Source organism: Eurosta solidaginis, chromosome 2, assembly GCF_040869045.1.
Source record: "Eurosta solidaginis isolate ZX-2024a chromosome 2, ASM4086904v1, whole genome shotgun sequence".
Classification (NCBI taxonomy): Eukaryota; Metazoa; Arthropoda; class Insecta; order Diptera; family Tephritidae; genus Eurosta; species Eurosta solidaginis.
The window spans coordinates 206,969,942-206,986,748 of NC_090320.1; the positions used below are offsets into that span (position 1 = coordinate 206,969,942).

The 16,807-nt window shown below is 37.0% G+C and overlaps 1 protein-coding gene across 1 annotated transcript; it reads right to left on the minus strand.

Moving 5' to 3' along the window:
* Positions 1-8,587: 8,587 nt before the first annotated feature.
* Polr1B (RNA polymerase I subunit Rpl135) lies at positions 8,588-12,447 on the minus strand. Its single transcript, XM_067767007.1, has 6 exons — positions 12,293-12,447; positions 11,189-12,230; positions 10,653-11,110; positions 10,126-10,583; positions 9,645-10,052; positions 8,588-9,561 (listed from the first exon to the last, which is right to left on the minus strand). The coding sequence occupies exons 1-6, from the start codon at positions 12,359-12,361 to the stop codon at positions 8,628-8,630; spliced, it is 3,369 nt and encodes a 1,122-aa protein (XP_067623108.1). The 5' UTR covers positions 12,362-12,447; the 3' UTR covers positions 8,588-8,627.
* Positions 12,448-16,807: the final 4,360 nt, after the last annotated feature.

Genomic DNA, 16,807 nt, shown 5'->3' on the forward strand with positions numbered 1-16,807 from the left:
TAAAGGTGGACCAGGGGTGACTTTATAATGTGTTTGTACGATATGCGTATCAAATTAAAGGTATTAGTTGTATATGTGAGGCCTTTCACACCCATTTTACAAAGTTTTTTCTAAATTTATATTTTGCGTCAATAAACCAATCCAATCACCATGTTTCATCCCTTTTTCCGTATTTGGTATAGAATTATGGCATTTGTGTCATTTTCGATATCGAAAAAGTGGGCGTGGTCATAGTCGGATTTCGCCCATTTTTAATACCAAGATAAAGTGAGTTCATATTGAGGAGAGCTTCATTGCATATTTTGACCTAATAATTTAATTCTCAAGTTTAAATTTGGTTACGCAGTTTTTGAGCCCAAGGAATTTTAGCACAAAGCGCAAGATTCAAGTAGCAAATGTATTGTGACGAATATTAGTATCACTAAGCGATACTACCATCACATACAAGGCAACGGAGATATACTCATAAACAAATGTAATCATCAGCCGAAGTAGTACTCACATATACACACGCATATTCCTATGCGAGAGGCTATAAACTACAAATACACACGCATATAGCTGGTAACCATGTAGAAGATTCTAGAAGGAGAAACGTCTAGACATTTGGTGAAATATGCGGACAAAGCAACAGAGAGTATAAAAGCATAGCAAGCTGAGTAGTCAGTTTTCAGTTTTGATTTAAGCACGCTATTGGTTGTGAAGTATAAGTGTTATTGTGAAGTACTTTCAAAGTAGTCTAATAAAGACCATTTTGTATTATTGAATATTGGAGTTATTTATTCAACAGTTTGGCGATTCGAACGTTAGCAGAAGGTTTGGAATAAGTGGAATTTCCAGAAATTCGTTACGGATGTATGAAGACTTGTTTTTAATTTATCAGCGATTGGTGCAATTTCAGAAATATTTAGAAGAGGTTACCACAGGAGAGGAATGTAACAACGTATCAAAGGCGCGAACAACTGCGTACAACGGGATTCAGGGGGTTGTGTAGCGCAATATATAGCTTCTCCAACCCAATTGTCAACCTCACTTTCGAGCGGCGAATCCCGTTTCACTAACAGACGAAGCTCAGGCGACGTCAAGCTCCTTATGGAACTTGGGGGTGGGATTGGGAGGGATGTCCTGAAGGTTTTATGTGGCCATATAAATCGTTCCCGAGATGGTACCTTAATGGTGCTGTGTTGCCGGAGTGTACCGGATCCGTACCCGGCAAAGGACCATCAAATCGATAACACTCCCCAAAGCCTTCGGGGAGTAACCTTATCGCTACAACAACAACTGCGTGCATCAGAGCTTGTCCTCTGAAAAGATTCAAGGGTAAAGCAAAGCTGCCATGGTGAAGTAATGAATCCAATATTATTAGAGTCCTGGTAAAGGACATCTTTAAGCTGGCAAAAGTTGCGGAAAGTGAGAAGTGCTCAGAAGAATAGAGCTCTGTTGAGAGATTCATGGAAAAAATTCCGTGCTGGCACAGAATGCTCAAGCGAAACAGATACAGTCCAGAGACTGATAAAAGAGGATGACGTGGAATAGTCACACATCATTGTAGAGTTCCTTAATGTGTTACTCTGCATACACTCTAAATACGAAGCGAGCAGTACCAGAATTTTTGACAAAAACCAAAATTGAATGGACGACAATACCTTTTGCGAAGTTCAAAGACCGGGTCTAGATTAGATATTCCCTGCCATGATGCAGGTGGCAGCGGGAACTATTGTAGAATGACTTAGAACAATACTCGAAGGTGGTTATGAATATAGGGAAAGCCCTGGAGCACCAGAAATATGCCCTTAGGTGTTTTTCTGGACATTGCCGGAGCTTTTAACAATGTCTCGAAAAGAGCAATCATGGACAGGGGGATCAGCTATGACGAGGCGAGAGAGGCCGCCAAGGAACATATGCTATAGTGGTCCTATCCGGTCGTTTTCGATACAGTTTTAATTAGAAACTAATACACATATACCTACTCATTGAATTTCATCAAGGTAACTCAAAATTGAGGGTCTAGTTTGCGTTCGAACAGACAGACGGATATGGCCAAATCAATTCAGATCATCATCCTGATCATGTCCGTATTTTTATCGGTGGGTCTATTTGTTCTCCTTTAAGGAATTAAATTTCGATATTCGGACCAAACTTAATGTACCACTCCATTTGCATTAAAGGAGTGGTACATAGTACATGTCTTTGATTTGGCTGAAAAACCAAATAAAAAATAAAAAGTATCTTTGATTCGGCTGAAGAATCAAATAACAAATAGAAAATATTTCTTATTTGGATGCCGAATCTATATATATATAAAAATGAAATGATGTTCGTTCGTGTCCATGTTTTGGGGCCGATACAAGGCCAATTTTATTCGTTCTTTTTTCATATTCACCCCTATTCTGCATTTCGATTACGTTCCCGTTCTACGCTCCGCTTTAATCGAAGTTTGGTATTCTGCATTAAGACGGAATCGTAAAGAGAAGAGGAAGAGCAAATGATTTTTCGAAATCAGCTGTTGGTACGGAATGTGTGAACATTGGAACAAAATAAATTAAAGAAAATTTGTAAAAAAAACATTGAAAAACGTTTATATTTTATTGTCCACGCCATTTTGTACAAAAAAAAAGCAATAGAATATATTGCCGCAGTGTTATATTTTTTTGAGTGAAGTGCTTTCATAATTGTATGTGTATTTTTGTCGTTCTTTTGGCCAATTCCCTGCCGTGGCCACCGAGTTTTGTTAAAACGGATTCCTGCACGAATATAGTTAACATTTTCTGAATTTTAAGGATGCTAATTTCATTGCACTGGCCTAAATTACTTTATAAAGGTTTATTTATTCTTTCCGCAAGGATTGTTTACGTTTTCGCTTCACCTTCCTCTACGCCGTCAGCTTGCTTTGGCATATAACTGGACCCAACGAACAGACACAAATTATAGCTGTCTATTATAATGGAATCAATAGCCGCGGCGTTATTTGTGGAGTTGGAAAGCAACGCATACGAAAATGGCCAGGCGAGAATGGAAAGGCAAATACTGCGAGATTTGTGTAATCTATTTGAGATGAGTGACGAATTGTAAGAAATTGAACTTAAAAGTGGTAAAGTTTAATGACATATTTTCTTATCTAGGTTCAAAAAAAACTTTCGACTTAACAAGGATGTTTTCAAGTATGTGTTAGATACTTTTGCGGGGCAAATACGTCCAAGGACTTCGACATCGACATGTTGTTTTTGACCTGGAAACATATAAAAAACAATCATCATCAAGCCTTCTACGTTTCTTAACAAGTTTTACTTACATTTTTGTTAAAATTCTGTTATAAATTAATAAAAAAAATAAAAAGAAAATATTTTTCCGCCAACTAATTTACAACTTAGAAAAACGGAACTACGATCGAAATGCAGAATACAAAAAATCGAACGATTCGAAGTTGGATCGAAAGAGATTGGAACACAGAATAACAAAATTGCCAAATCGAAAAAATTCCAATCCAAGTCGAAATGCAGAATAGGGCTGATTATAGGGATCAAATAGGGGAAGGTTTTTAGCAAAAAAATTTTAAAAAATGTTTAAGGTCTTGAGATATAGGTTAAAATGTGGACCCGGATAACCATACAATGTGCTTATACAATATGGATATCAAATGAAAGCTGTTGATGAGTGCTTGGGTACATGATAATTTTTCGTACCCCTGGGTGACTAGGGTCTCGAGATATAGGCCAAAACGTGGCCCAGATACCCCTAGAGTGTGTTTATACAATATGGATATCAAATGAAAGCTGTTGATGAGTGCTTGGGTACATGATAATTTTTCGTATCCCTGGGTGACTAGGGTACCGAGTTATAGGCCAAAACGTGGACCCAGACACCCCTAGAATGTGTTTATACAATATGGATATCAAGTGAAAGCTGTTGATGAGTGCTTGGGTACATGATAATTTTTCGTACCTCTAGGTGACTAGGGTCTCGAGATATAGGCCAAAACGTGGACCCAGATACCCCTGGAATGTTTTTATACAATATGGATATCAAATGAAAGTTGTTGATGAGTGCTTGGGTAGATGATAATTTTTCGTACCCCTGGGTGACTAGGGTCTCGAGATATAGGCTAAAACATGGACCCAGATACCCCTAGAATGTGTTTATACAATATGGATATCAAATGAAAGATGTTGATGAGTTCTTTAGCAGAGTAATTTTCATACATCTGGGTGACTAGGGTCTCGATATTGCCCAAAACGTTATCGATATCGAAATCGTTATCGCTATCGAAATCGATATCAAAATCGTTGTCGACATTATTACCCGTACCCATCCATACCCTACATTTTACATCTAACATCTTACATTTCACATCTTACATCATACATCCTACATCTTACATAACCTATATCCATACCGTCCTCCATATTCATACACATACCCACCCATACCTTACATCGTACATCTTACATCTTACATATCACATTCAAAATTCCCCCATACCGTGAGCAAAGATGTTTACAGATCAAAAATATTCACATATGATAATAATAATCTCACAAATGTGATTTTTTTTAATGATTTTTCCACCACCTTGTCGTGGATATGTATGCAAAAATTGAGATGGAGCGCTTAAACTATATCAAATTCAAAAATTTACGGCCCGAGGAATGCATTCACGTACGGGATGCAGTGAATAACGATGGAAATGTGAATGACATCGGTAGAATGATCATATTACCAGCAACATATACTTGTAGCCCGCGACAAATGCATGAATATGCACAGGATGCCATGGCGTATGCTCGCGCTTATGGACGGCCGGATATGTTTATTACTTTTACATGCAGTCCGCAATGGAGTGAAATCAATGATCATTTGTTTCCTGGCCAATCCCCAATTGATCGACACGACATAACTGCACGTATTTTCAAACTAAAACTAAAATCACTTATGGACTTAATTGTCAAGTGTAGAGTGTTTGGAGAGGTGCGTTGTTATATGCATTCCGTTGAATGCAAAAGCGGGGATTACCGCAAGCACACATTTTGATTTGGTTGGTTGATAAAATTACACCGGATCAAATTGATAGTGTGATATCAGCTGAAATACCGAATCAAACGATTGATCCAGATTTGTTCGAAGTCGTCACAAAAAATATGATACATGGACCTTGCGGTGCATTGAATGTGAACTCTACGTGCATGATTGATGGAAAATGCTCGAAGCGATACCCACGAGCATTAATTTGGGATACGGTCACAGGTGACGATGGATATCCGGCATATCGTCGTTGATCCACTGATGACAATGGTAAATCAACGATAATTAAGATGGGAAATCAAAATGTTGAGGTTGACAATCGTTGGATTGTTCCATATTGTCCATTGTTGTCCAAAACATTCAAAACGCATATTAACGTGGAATACTGTAATTCCGTTAAATCAATTAAATACCTTTGCAAAAATATAAATAAAGGAAGCGATATGGCTGTATTCGGTGCACTCCAAAATGACAATGACGAGATTAAAAAATATCAAATGGGGCGTTATATAAGCAGTAACGAAGCGATATGGCGAATTTTTTCATTCCCAATAACCGAAAGACATCCAACAGTCGTTCATTTCGCGGTTCATCTTGAAAATGGCGAACGCGTTTATTTTACTCTTGAAAATGCAGCGCTTAGATCATTAAGTGCACCGCCTACAACTTTGACTGCCTTTTTTCATTTATGTCAATCGGACGATTTTGCAAGAACATTGCTATATGCAGAAGTGCCACAATATTTCACATGGGATAAATCCAGGAAAATATTTCAAAGGCGAAGACAAGGAAAACCAGTTCAAGGTCATCCTAATGTGTTCTCAACAGATGCATAAGGACGCATTTATGCAGTTCATCCAAATAATGCTGAGTGTTTTTACTTGCGATTGTTGTTAATTAATTTTCGTGGCCCGACACCATTCCAAACTTTAAGAACAATTAATGGTGAATTGTGCACTACACATCGTGCAGCAATGTCAACAATTAAATTTGTTGGAGGATGATAAGGATTGGGAAGATACGCTTGCCGTTTCAGCTGTAATAGCCAGTCCACATCAAATACGAACATTATTTTCGATAATAATTGCAATGTGCTCCCCATCTAATCCATTGGAATTATTTAATAATTTCAAAGATTATATGGCAGATGATATTTTAAACCAAATGAGTCGAAATACTGAAAATTATGAGTTGGAATTCACATTGGAAATTTACAATGACGCATTGATAAGGATTGACGGCATTTGTTTGTCGATGTCAAACAAATCGTTAGTACAATTGGGCATGCCAGCAGCAAATCGTCCAATGCATGATATGTTCAATCGAGAACTGGAGCGTGAATACCATTATGATTGTAATGAAGCAAACACATTTGTAACATCAAATTTAACGAAATTGAATGACCAACAGCAACATGTTTATGATACAATCATGAATAATGTTAGCCATGGAACTGGTGGATTGTTTTTCTTGGATGCTCCTGGGGGAACAGGCAAGACCTTTTTGATTTCATTGATATTAGCAACAATTCGATCAGATAATAACGTTGCATTGGCACTCGCTTCTTCCGGAATTGCGGCTACATTACTGGAAGGCGGTCGCACAGCACATTCTGCATTGAAGTTGCCTTTGAATATGCAGGTAAATGAAACATCATCATGTAATATTTCGAAAACATCTGGAATGGCAAAAGTTCTTAAAGTATGTAAGCTCATCGTATGGGACGAGTGTACTATGGCACACAAGAAATCATTGGAAGCACTTGAAATAACTTTGAAAGATCTACGAGGAAGCCAAACAGTCTTTGGAGGTGAAATGATTTTATTGGCTGGAGATTTCAGACAAACATTACCTGTGATCCCAAATCCACGGCTGCAGATGAAATCAGTGCATGTTTAAAATCATCGTATTTATGGAGACATGTAAACACGCTTACACTTACTACAAACGTACGTGTTCAACTACAAAACGATCCGTCAGCAGCTGAATTTTAACAGCAATTACTGAAAATCGGAAGTAACCAAATGTCTGTCGATCCAACAGCAATGATTACATTGCCTAACAATTTCTGCACTTTTGCACAGCCTAAAGAGGCATTGATACACAGTGTATTTCCAAACATAGTTCAACATTACAAAAACTATGATTGGCTCAGCGAAAGAGCAATTTTAGCTGGGAAAAATAAAGACGTCAATGATAGAAATGCAGCTATTCTGGATCAAATACCTGGTGGCATAGTTGAATATATGTAAGTCAATGGACAATATTCCTGATCAAGATGATGTCGTAAATTATCCAACTGAATTCTTAAACTCACCCGATTTGCCAGGCCTACCACCTCATAATTTACTATTAAAAATTGGAGCACCGATTATTATGCTGCGCAACATTAATGTGCCACGACTTTGCAACGGTACCAGACTCGCTGTGAAGAAGCTAATGGATAACGTTATCGAAGCAACAATTTTGAAAGGGAAGTACAAAGGAAAAGTCGTTTTGATACCCAGAATTCCACTGATTCCGACTGATTTACCATTCGATTTCGAACGTTTTTCTCATGGACAATTGTATGTAGCTTGCTCACGAGTAGGCAAACCATCGTCATTATTCATTTACGCGGAAGATGGAAAAACCAAAAACCTTGTCTACCAAAAAGTGTTACAATCAAGTTCGAATGAAATTGTATCAAAGAATTTGCATTAATATTAATTTTATTCTCTTTCAGCAAATCATTGAATTTATCGCCTAGCGAAGCGAGCGAGGGTACGCTAGTCTAATATAAAATAAAAATATCTTTGATTTGAAGTTGGATTTTAAATCAAAAATGACTTAGAATCACGCAACACTGTAACCGCGGTATCTGCTCTCTTTCAAGCCTGTGGATTAAAAAATTGGACTCTCGTTGCAGTAATGACCTTCTGAGTTGTCTTATGGGGTTCACGAAACCCAACTAATATCTTCCAAGCCTCTTGTTCCTCTTTTTGAATGAAGTCTGAAATGTATTCTTTTGAAATACCTTAGGTAGTTCATATGACACTTTCCCTGTGTATGTTAACACTTCCCAGAACTTTTCTTCTTTCTCGTTTTTCTTTGCATTCGTTCTATATTTTTCCACAACTTATTTTTCCATATTCATTGTTGAATATCGTATTTCGCTAGTTTTTATGATTTTTCTTAATTACCAAGATTCGCTCAAATTTCATAAATTGATGACAAAATTCTTAATTTTCGTGCTAATATGGAGGGTTTCAAGCATTATTTATTACACTGTCGGTGGCCGTGGGTTATACTATATACTCCTATTTATTTAAAGTTTTGTTTATTGTCATCGTAAGATCCAAATAATTCAGTTATCACAATCTCCTTTTACATTGTTAATATTTCCGTGCTGTCTATTGAAAAGTCTATTATTTGTTTAATGTTTTCATTTTAACTGTAAGATGATTCATATATTGTTTCTCTAAACTTTGTATGAATACTGCCTTGAGAAAAGCTGATGTTGGGTTTCCCATTCACAATTCCTTTTTAGTTTGAAAAGCAATGCATTGAGATATTCAAAGAGCAAATATTTAAAATTATTTAACATTTTATTAAAAAAAAAAAAATCATTAAATAGCCGCTATCTTAAATCTGGCATTTATATTAACAGAACTTAGTTCTGTTACTAAATACTTAAATGAATATGGTATTTCAATATAACCCACAGCTGCACCATCACCACACAAACGGCAAGTATCCGGCACCGATTCCAGCTTGCCAGTCTCTGTACGTTTGATAATTTTGTTCATTGGCGCCAAAATGCTACCACACTTACTACACACCAATGTTTGTGTCTTATCAGAGTTGTGGAAGAGACGATCTTGCAGAAGGAATGCTGCACCATGTGAAATCAAAGCATCACGCTCCATCTCGCCGAAACGAATACCACCACCACGTTTGCGTCCCTTTATAGGTTGTTGCGTTATCGCATCAACTGGACCGGTAGAACGTACTTGCCATTTATCAAACACCATGTGACGTAAACGTTGATAATGTACCATACCGAAGAATATATCCGCTGTCATTTCACGACCATCTACACCAGAGTAAAAAGTCTCTGTACCATAGTAATTATAACCACCCGTTTCAAGTAGTCGACCGAAATAATCGATTGCAGTGTGTTTTTCAGAAAAACGGAATGGTGTCGCATCATGTACGAGCCCATGTATGGCAGCACTCTTACCCGCCATTGTTTCAATCATCATAGCAATTGTCATACGTGATGGGAAACCGTGTGGATTGAATACGATATCTGGTATAAGCCCCGTCTCGCTAAAGGGTAAATCTTCCGCTGGATAACGTTGTGAGCAAATACCTTTTTGACCGGCACGTGAAGCAAACTTGTCACCGATTGTTGGTGGACGAGGTATGCGAACTGTCACACATACCATACGGCGTGCATTCGCTTTAAAGCTGCCACAATAGCGTACACTATCGACAATGCAATCTTCTTTTTCATCCATTTTAACTACCTTATATGTTGAAGTATCAGCATTGAAGAAACTATATTAAAGGATCAGAAAAATAGCATTAGCTATAACCTGTAATAATTTATCTGAAACATCATTTGCTTCTATATAACATACCAATAGAACGGACAACCATTCCATAACTTTGTGCCAGCGTGTGGTAAGCCATCATTATCAAGAATCTTATTTAGCTCCGGCATGTGGGGACTTCGTGCAAAATAGCTTGCACCCTCTAATTCGATAAATTTCGACTTGTATATGCTTCCATAAGCAAAGCCACGCTCATATGCAGATTTATTTATAATCATAGCATCCTCCATATCATAGCCAGTATACGATATGACAGCTACTATTGCATTTGTTCCCATTGCAAAGTCATCCAATTGTATATTATCATGATGTACAGGCCGGAAAAGTGGTGTAGAAGGAGTTTGTAAACGATATAATTTGTTGGCCGCTTGCTTTGGCCAATTCAAGCATGGTGTGCCCATAGTTTGTTTACCCATCTGACATTGGTACATGTTTCTAATTATGAAAATTAGTACATATCATATATATTAATAGCTAAGCGGTCATTGTTGTATGCGATTTTATTTACCTTGGCGATTGGTTATAATCAGGCATTGGTATTAAATTTGCCAAATTGCTTAGAAAGTCGGTCTTCGACAATTCCATGTGTGTTGTAAAGCCAGGATAAAATTCTTTCAAATCAATAGCAATATCCATATATACTTGTTCCAATGAGCCTATATATTCGATTTTCCCAAGTGCTAGATTTCGAACTGGACGCATAAGACGTGCAGGTCCAACAAAAATAAAGAGTCCGGGAAATTGACCTTTTGCTTTATATGGTATGTACGCGATTTCCATCATTTCCGGTAAATGACCTTCAATTTTCAAGGTACGCAAACGATTCACTATTTTTCCAGCATCTACTTGACGTATATGCCCCAAAAGTTTACCCTCCAGGAACACAACATATAACTTTGCATTGGTATCGTAAATTTCCGAATCTAATGGCATCATGCCCATATCTATCAAATACGTTGGTATGGCCTATTGAAAAAAATAAAATAAATTTTATGCAGTTGTGAAGATATTGTGTACATTTCATATCCAACAAACCTTAACCAATTCCTTATTCGGTATACGTGATACGCGACAGGATACAGTCAAGTGATTTAATAAGCCACAAGGTGCACCATCAGGTGTGTGTACCGGGCATATGTAACCCCAAGCGTCAGGTAATAGCTGACGTGCTTCTGTTGTACGCATTGTCGTAAAATATGAACCACGATGTACTGCACGAAAATGTGACATGTAACGTATACGATTAATATTTTCAGCCATCACTACAAGACCGGAATTCTGGATGAGACCTAAACCAGAACGCGTTACAGCATTACCGGTGGCAAGAAATGATTCCATGCTATGCGAGACACCACCAGCGCTGCGTAAACAAGCAGTTAGCAGAGAAGGTGTTATCAAAGCATCCGGTGTTTCGAGACGCTTGAGTAAATACTTTTTAACGTATTGCAACCACAACTCGATACGATCAGCTAAGAATTTTTGATACAAGTGGCCTGAAATAAGATAAACATAAATAAGCGATGTAACAAAGTATAGATATTTTAATATACATTTTAAAAGTGATCATTTACCCGAAAGTAATACTTCTTGCATCATTACTGAGTCTACATTTTCAATTTTATTATTTCCTTGAGCGCATTGAAACAGTTTTTGTACCATAAATACCAGCATATCAAATTTTTCCCTATGTGTATTCAAATGTACGAGTATCCTCTCATTCAATATGAAATCAGCCACATCCACACCACTTTTCCATTCAGGGACCTCGGGAAATTTCGAGCGGAATATCTTGCCGAAATATTCCTTGCAATCTTTATGTGTATGAAGACCTTCACCATGCACATCTCTAAGCATTGTCTGTACACATGACACATAATATTGCTCTTTTTCGTAGCCACGTACTAAATGACGATAAATCCGCTCATCTGTATAGTTAACCAAACATCGTAGTATCAAGCAAATTGGTATATACGACATCATTTTCAATTGTGAAAACATTAATTTTGCAGTGCCGTTGTTTAGGTAGTGTAGTACATTATTGAATGAGTTCTCATCTTCACGCACGGTACGTACCAATATACCTAATTCACTAAAGTTAGCACCGCGATTTTTCCATGAGGAACGTTTAACTGCAATTGGATAATTACGTCTACTCATCAACAGCATACGTATAATGCGTTCATTTCCTTTAATAAGAAATATGCCACCCCAGTCCGTGTCATGTTCACCATGTTTAACCATTTCTTGAGGCTTTAGTTTGCCTAGATTGCATGCATTGGATTTGAGCATAATTGGCACTTCACCAAGATCCGCTTCTATTGGCGCTTTCTCAAAACCACTAACAGTCCAGGCAATGCGTGCACTACACATACCCATATATGAGGTATGCAGCTGTCTTGATTCAGTTGGATATGTCAGGCGTTGTTTTACGTCTATTACAGCCATAGGGACTTGTGGTCGTGCGATTTGTATATTATCTATGCGTATTTGTATATGCTCGCCAGCTGGTGTTTTGAACTCAATTGGCGTCATATATTTTGCACAATTCGCTAAACCATCGGTAAGCATTTCGTTGAAAGAATCCAAGTGAGGAGCTCCAAGATTTTCCAAATGCTTGGAATTTGAATGCAATTATGGTTAAAATAAAGATAAGCTAAGGTAAAGTAGTTACTTACCTCGTTCAGTTGTTTAGTAAACTGTCTAAACTCCGGACGGCTATTAGTTAACGTTGGAATTTTTTTCATTTTTGCTAGTATTTTCTTTCCAAACACATTCAGGTGACCAAAACAACAAAAACGTTGGGAAAATGTGTGCGGATTTTGTTATCAGTGAAACGTCAAACTCGCACGCACGGGTTGTGTGAGCAAAATGTGCATATTTATGGGGTGTGGATCAATAAAAGAAATCTTGAGAAACGGGTACAATGTGTATATTCCGTTTTTCTGAAAAGGGTTGTTACCGAAACACCAATATATGTGCAAAAATTTCAGAAAACGAAAGCACACGATGAAATAATTGAGATCTTGACTTAAGTGCAGTATACGGACAATTCCAAAATCCAAAAAAGAAGTATGAGGATTGATCGACATGGTCAAGGTGAGTATAACTACACTTTTTTTTTGTGGGCAAATGACAATAACAAGAGTTATTAAGGGTCAAATTTCATATGAAGCATTTTTTTAAATCTAAATTTCTCTTTAAGTATCTAATTTAATTTTTTTTCATTGTATAGGTAGTAAAATTACCTTTCATTTGATATGCTGTTTGTATTCCTATCCCGTGAAATACTTAAAAAATTCGATGTTTAAAGGTGCTATATTTACTAAGTAAATTACGTATATTTATTTGTACATATGTATGTATGTGTATGTATATTTCGTTAATACGTTGGTATTTAAAGCTTAAATTAATTTTCTATAGCGTTAACCAACAATTTTATTGAAATACTTGTATTCGATATGGCGTTATGGTAAGGCGCCATTAATCGATTTTATTGATTTCTATAAGGTTGGTTCGAAGATTAGCTGGACCTTAACAGATGTTTGGAAAATAACCGTTATTTCATGATTTAATAATCGGGGATTGCCCGTATTGCTTTGTTTTTTTTTGTTAAATGTATGAAAACATTTATTTGAAGCAATTTTTTAATTTTATAATTTATTTAATAATTTGGGAAAAATTCAAACAACGTTATTTCAATTTATTGAAAAGTGTTAATTTAAACTGTTAAATACAAGTGCAAATTATTATGACAAATATAAAGTTGTTGCAACTTTATCAAATATTTGAGTGCTGTGAAAGTGGTCCTATAAGTGAGTCAGCCCTGCATACACTGCAAGAGTGGGGATTGATTCCCAGCGAGGGGTATTTGTGTAGTGCAGACCATGTTCTCAAGTTAATTGAAAATGCTGATAGCGGTGACGGTTACTCTTGGAGGTTAGCTTATATATGCTAGCATGTGATTATGTGTATGTAACAAGTTAATTTTTAAAATCATTTAGGTGTTGTGCTCTCAAGAAGGGCAAGGCAAAACGTAATGTAACGTTAAAGTCTCGTTAAGAAAGAATACATTTTTCGATAAATCAAAGCTTCCCATTTTCAAAATGGTAGCTTTCGCGTATTTATGGATTAAAAACACTACCCTCGATTTCATTATGGATGAGCTCACGATAGCAAAACATACGGCGGTCGATTGGAGCAGCTTTTGTCGCGAGGTTGTGTTTGAAGGTATGATCATAAATAAGACTAAGATTGGCGGGGACGGGGTGATTGTTGAAATCGACGAAAGTAAGTTTGGTCGTCGGAAGTACCACCGCGGTCATCGTGTAGAAGGGCAATGGGTGTTCGGTGGGGTGGAGAGGGGAACTAACCGATGTTTTATGGTACCTGTTGAGAAAAGGGACAAAGATAATTTGCTGCAAATTATAAAATAATGGATTTTACCCGGTAGCATAGTTGTGTCCGATTTCTGGAAGGTTCATTGATTTGATAATTATATATTTCATTCATTTATAAATATACATTTATGTATATCGTTTATAGGCATATGATTGCTTACAGGATGAGGGTTATGTACATTTTAAAGTGAACCACTCGTTCAACTTTAAAGACCCCGAAACTGGCCAGCATACAAATACGATCGAAAGGTTATGGAGGCATGCCAAGGTCTTTATGCCCCAAATTCCACCGCAAAAAGCAATTCTTCTGCGGCTATTTGGCAAAATTTATTTTTTTGCGGCATTGCAAGGCTACTAATATTGACCCTTTAACAACATTTTTTAAAATGGCTGGGAACCTTTACAACCCATGCAACCCACGACTTGTAGAGGAGAAAGATGAAGATGATTATGAGGTCGGTATGTCGGCGTGAATTAAACGTAAGTTACAAAATAAATACTTATTTTTTAAGGGGCTATGTATGTATGAAAGTATTCTGCGCAGAAATACTGTGGATGACGGTGGGGTGCAATAAAGCCATACGCAATAACGCCATACGGCTTTATTTCCAATCAGTTTGGGAAATAAAGCCATATGGCCTTTTTTCCAATTGCTAATGGAAATAAAGCCAGTATGGCCTTATTGCCATTTTCAAAACATGGTTGTGGTAATTTTATTAGGCTGTACCTAAAAACGCGCAAAAGAGTGCGTACCGTGGCATGTTGCCACGGTTCAGGCAACCACCGGACTTGGCATGGCGTAGCCCAGGGTTATTTAAAGAAGGGGGGCCAAAGGCCGCCAAATCGGAAAGGTGTCCTGCACATAAAAGAAACAAATACCAGGTGTTCTGCGCAGAATTACTGTTAATTTGCGCAAAATTAAGTTTTGGTATACCAGGAACAGGACAGTTGGTATTGAATTGATGGGACTAAGGATATTAGATATAATTTTAAATGAAAGCTTAAATTATTTCCCATCTACCAAACTATATTTTCATATATTTAATACAGCAATTAAATTAAAAAAAATTAAGATTTTAAAAATTTTGATATGTTTTTTAAAAAATTATATTATTTCAGGAAATTCTTTGCAGTTATATACTTAAGATATACATCAAATGAAAGGTATTGGAAATACCTATTCAACGACGTTGATAATCGGTTCAATACTTTAGAAGTAATTTAGATTTAAAAAAAAGCTTATTATGAACTTTGACCTTTAATAGCTTTTGTTGTTGTTGTTTGCCCAACAAAAAAAATATATCGTTATGTTTCTTTTATTAATACCTATCGATCTCAATTTTTCGTTTTTTTATATCAGCATTGTCCGCATACTGCACTTGTTCCTTTACATTACTTATGTCTGGGTTAATTCTGAATGAGTAAATTTAAGCTGTTACAGTATCCAGGGCGAAGTTGAGTCAGAGGGACTCGTGTTTCGCTTTGTAGTCTGCTTTCCTATCTGGTAAGAGTTGGATAACACATGTTGGTAACGGAGTTCACCCGCGACCCAACAAAGGTATTCACTGACTCAAAGTTGACTAGGAACCTTAGTTGGTAGGTACCGGATCTAGTTGTGATGAAGATGCTTAATTTTCCACTGCGAGGCGGGGCTAGATATCCTGGTTTGTGACAATTCAGCAAAAACTGCCTGTTCAACATTCAACTACGCTTCTTTATATTTACGCCCCGATTCTAGTGTGGTAACAACATTCTTCACCACGGTAACGAAGTCATGTAGCAACTTTTACACCCTTTTTGTGTTCTACCCGCGAAAGTAACCGGATAATTTTTTACCCACAAAAATAGGTGATTACATCAATATAACCACGCAACAGATGTTGTTTAGAAAAAGGCAAAACTGAAAAATAAAGAATTGTAAGCGCAAATAAGTAAAGATAACAGTAAAAAAGTGTTGCATCTTGCCATACATATTTGTTTACATTATGTACTTTCACAGAATAAATTACAATAGCCGTGTTTTTTAACACGCGTATATCCGTTTACGCTTAAACTTTATATTGACTGCTAAGAGACAAACTATAAATACACCTCTGAAATTGCTGCGCATAAATTTTGTCCTACTAAATTTCAATACGCATTATACTCAGATGTAACTGAAATATGTGTCTTTGTTTCACCCTGTACACTAATTCTATGTATTATATGTGTGTCCACAATTCATCGCAACTGATTCAGCTATATGTTATACCCTATGGCCATCAGAGCGTTGCGTCTCCGCTTTTCGGTACACCCTGTTGCTGTAGCTAGTTGTTTTACCACAGCCGCTAGATGGGTCTCCTAAGCATTATCTAAGCGAAGATAGGCGTTTTTTAACACGCGCAAACGAAACGTATACGCGCGTGTTAAAAAACACGGCTAATATTCCTAAGTAGAAACTTATCTTGCATAATATGCATATACACATCGTCACGCTTAAAGCTTGAAACACAATGCCCTGACGCCGCGAAATAAACGCGACGAACATCGCCTTGTCAAAAATAGAATCCCCATAATTACATGAAGGTGAACACAATGAACGCCAAGAGCGGAATTTACGCGACGTCATTTTGCGACGATAGATTTAATTCTATCGTCGGCGCCGGGCGATGACGACAATTTATGCCAAAGGTGACCATATTTATTTTTTGCTTCAACGCTCACATTAAATTTAAACTAAAAATACATTTATCTCGTTCTTTAAAAAGCACAAACATACATTTCCAAACTTTGGATTAGAATAAATTAATTTGC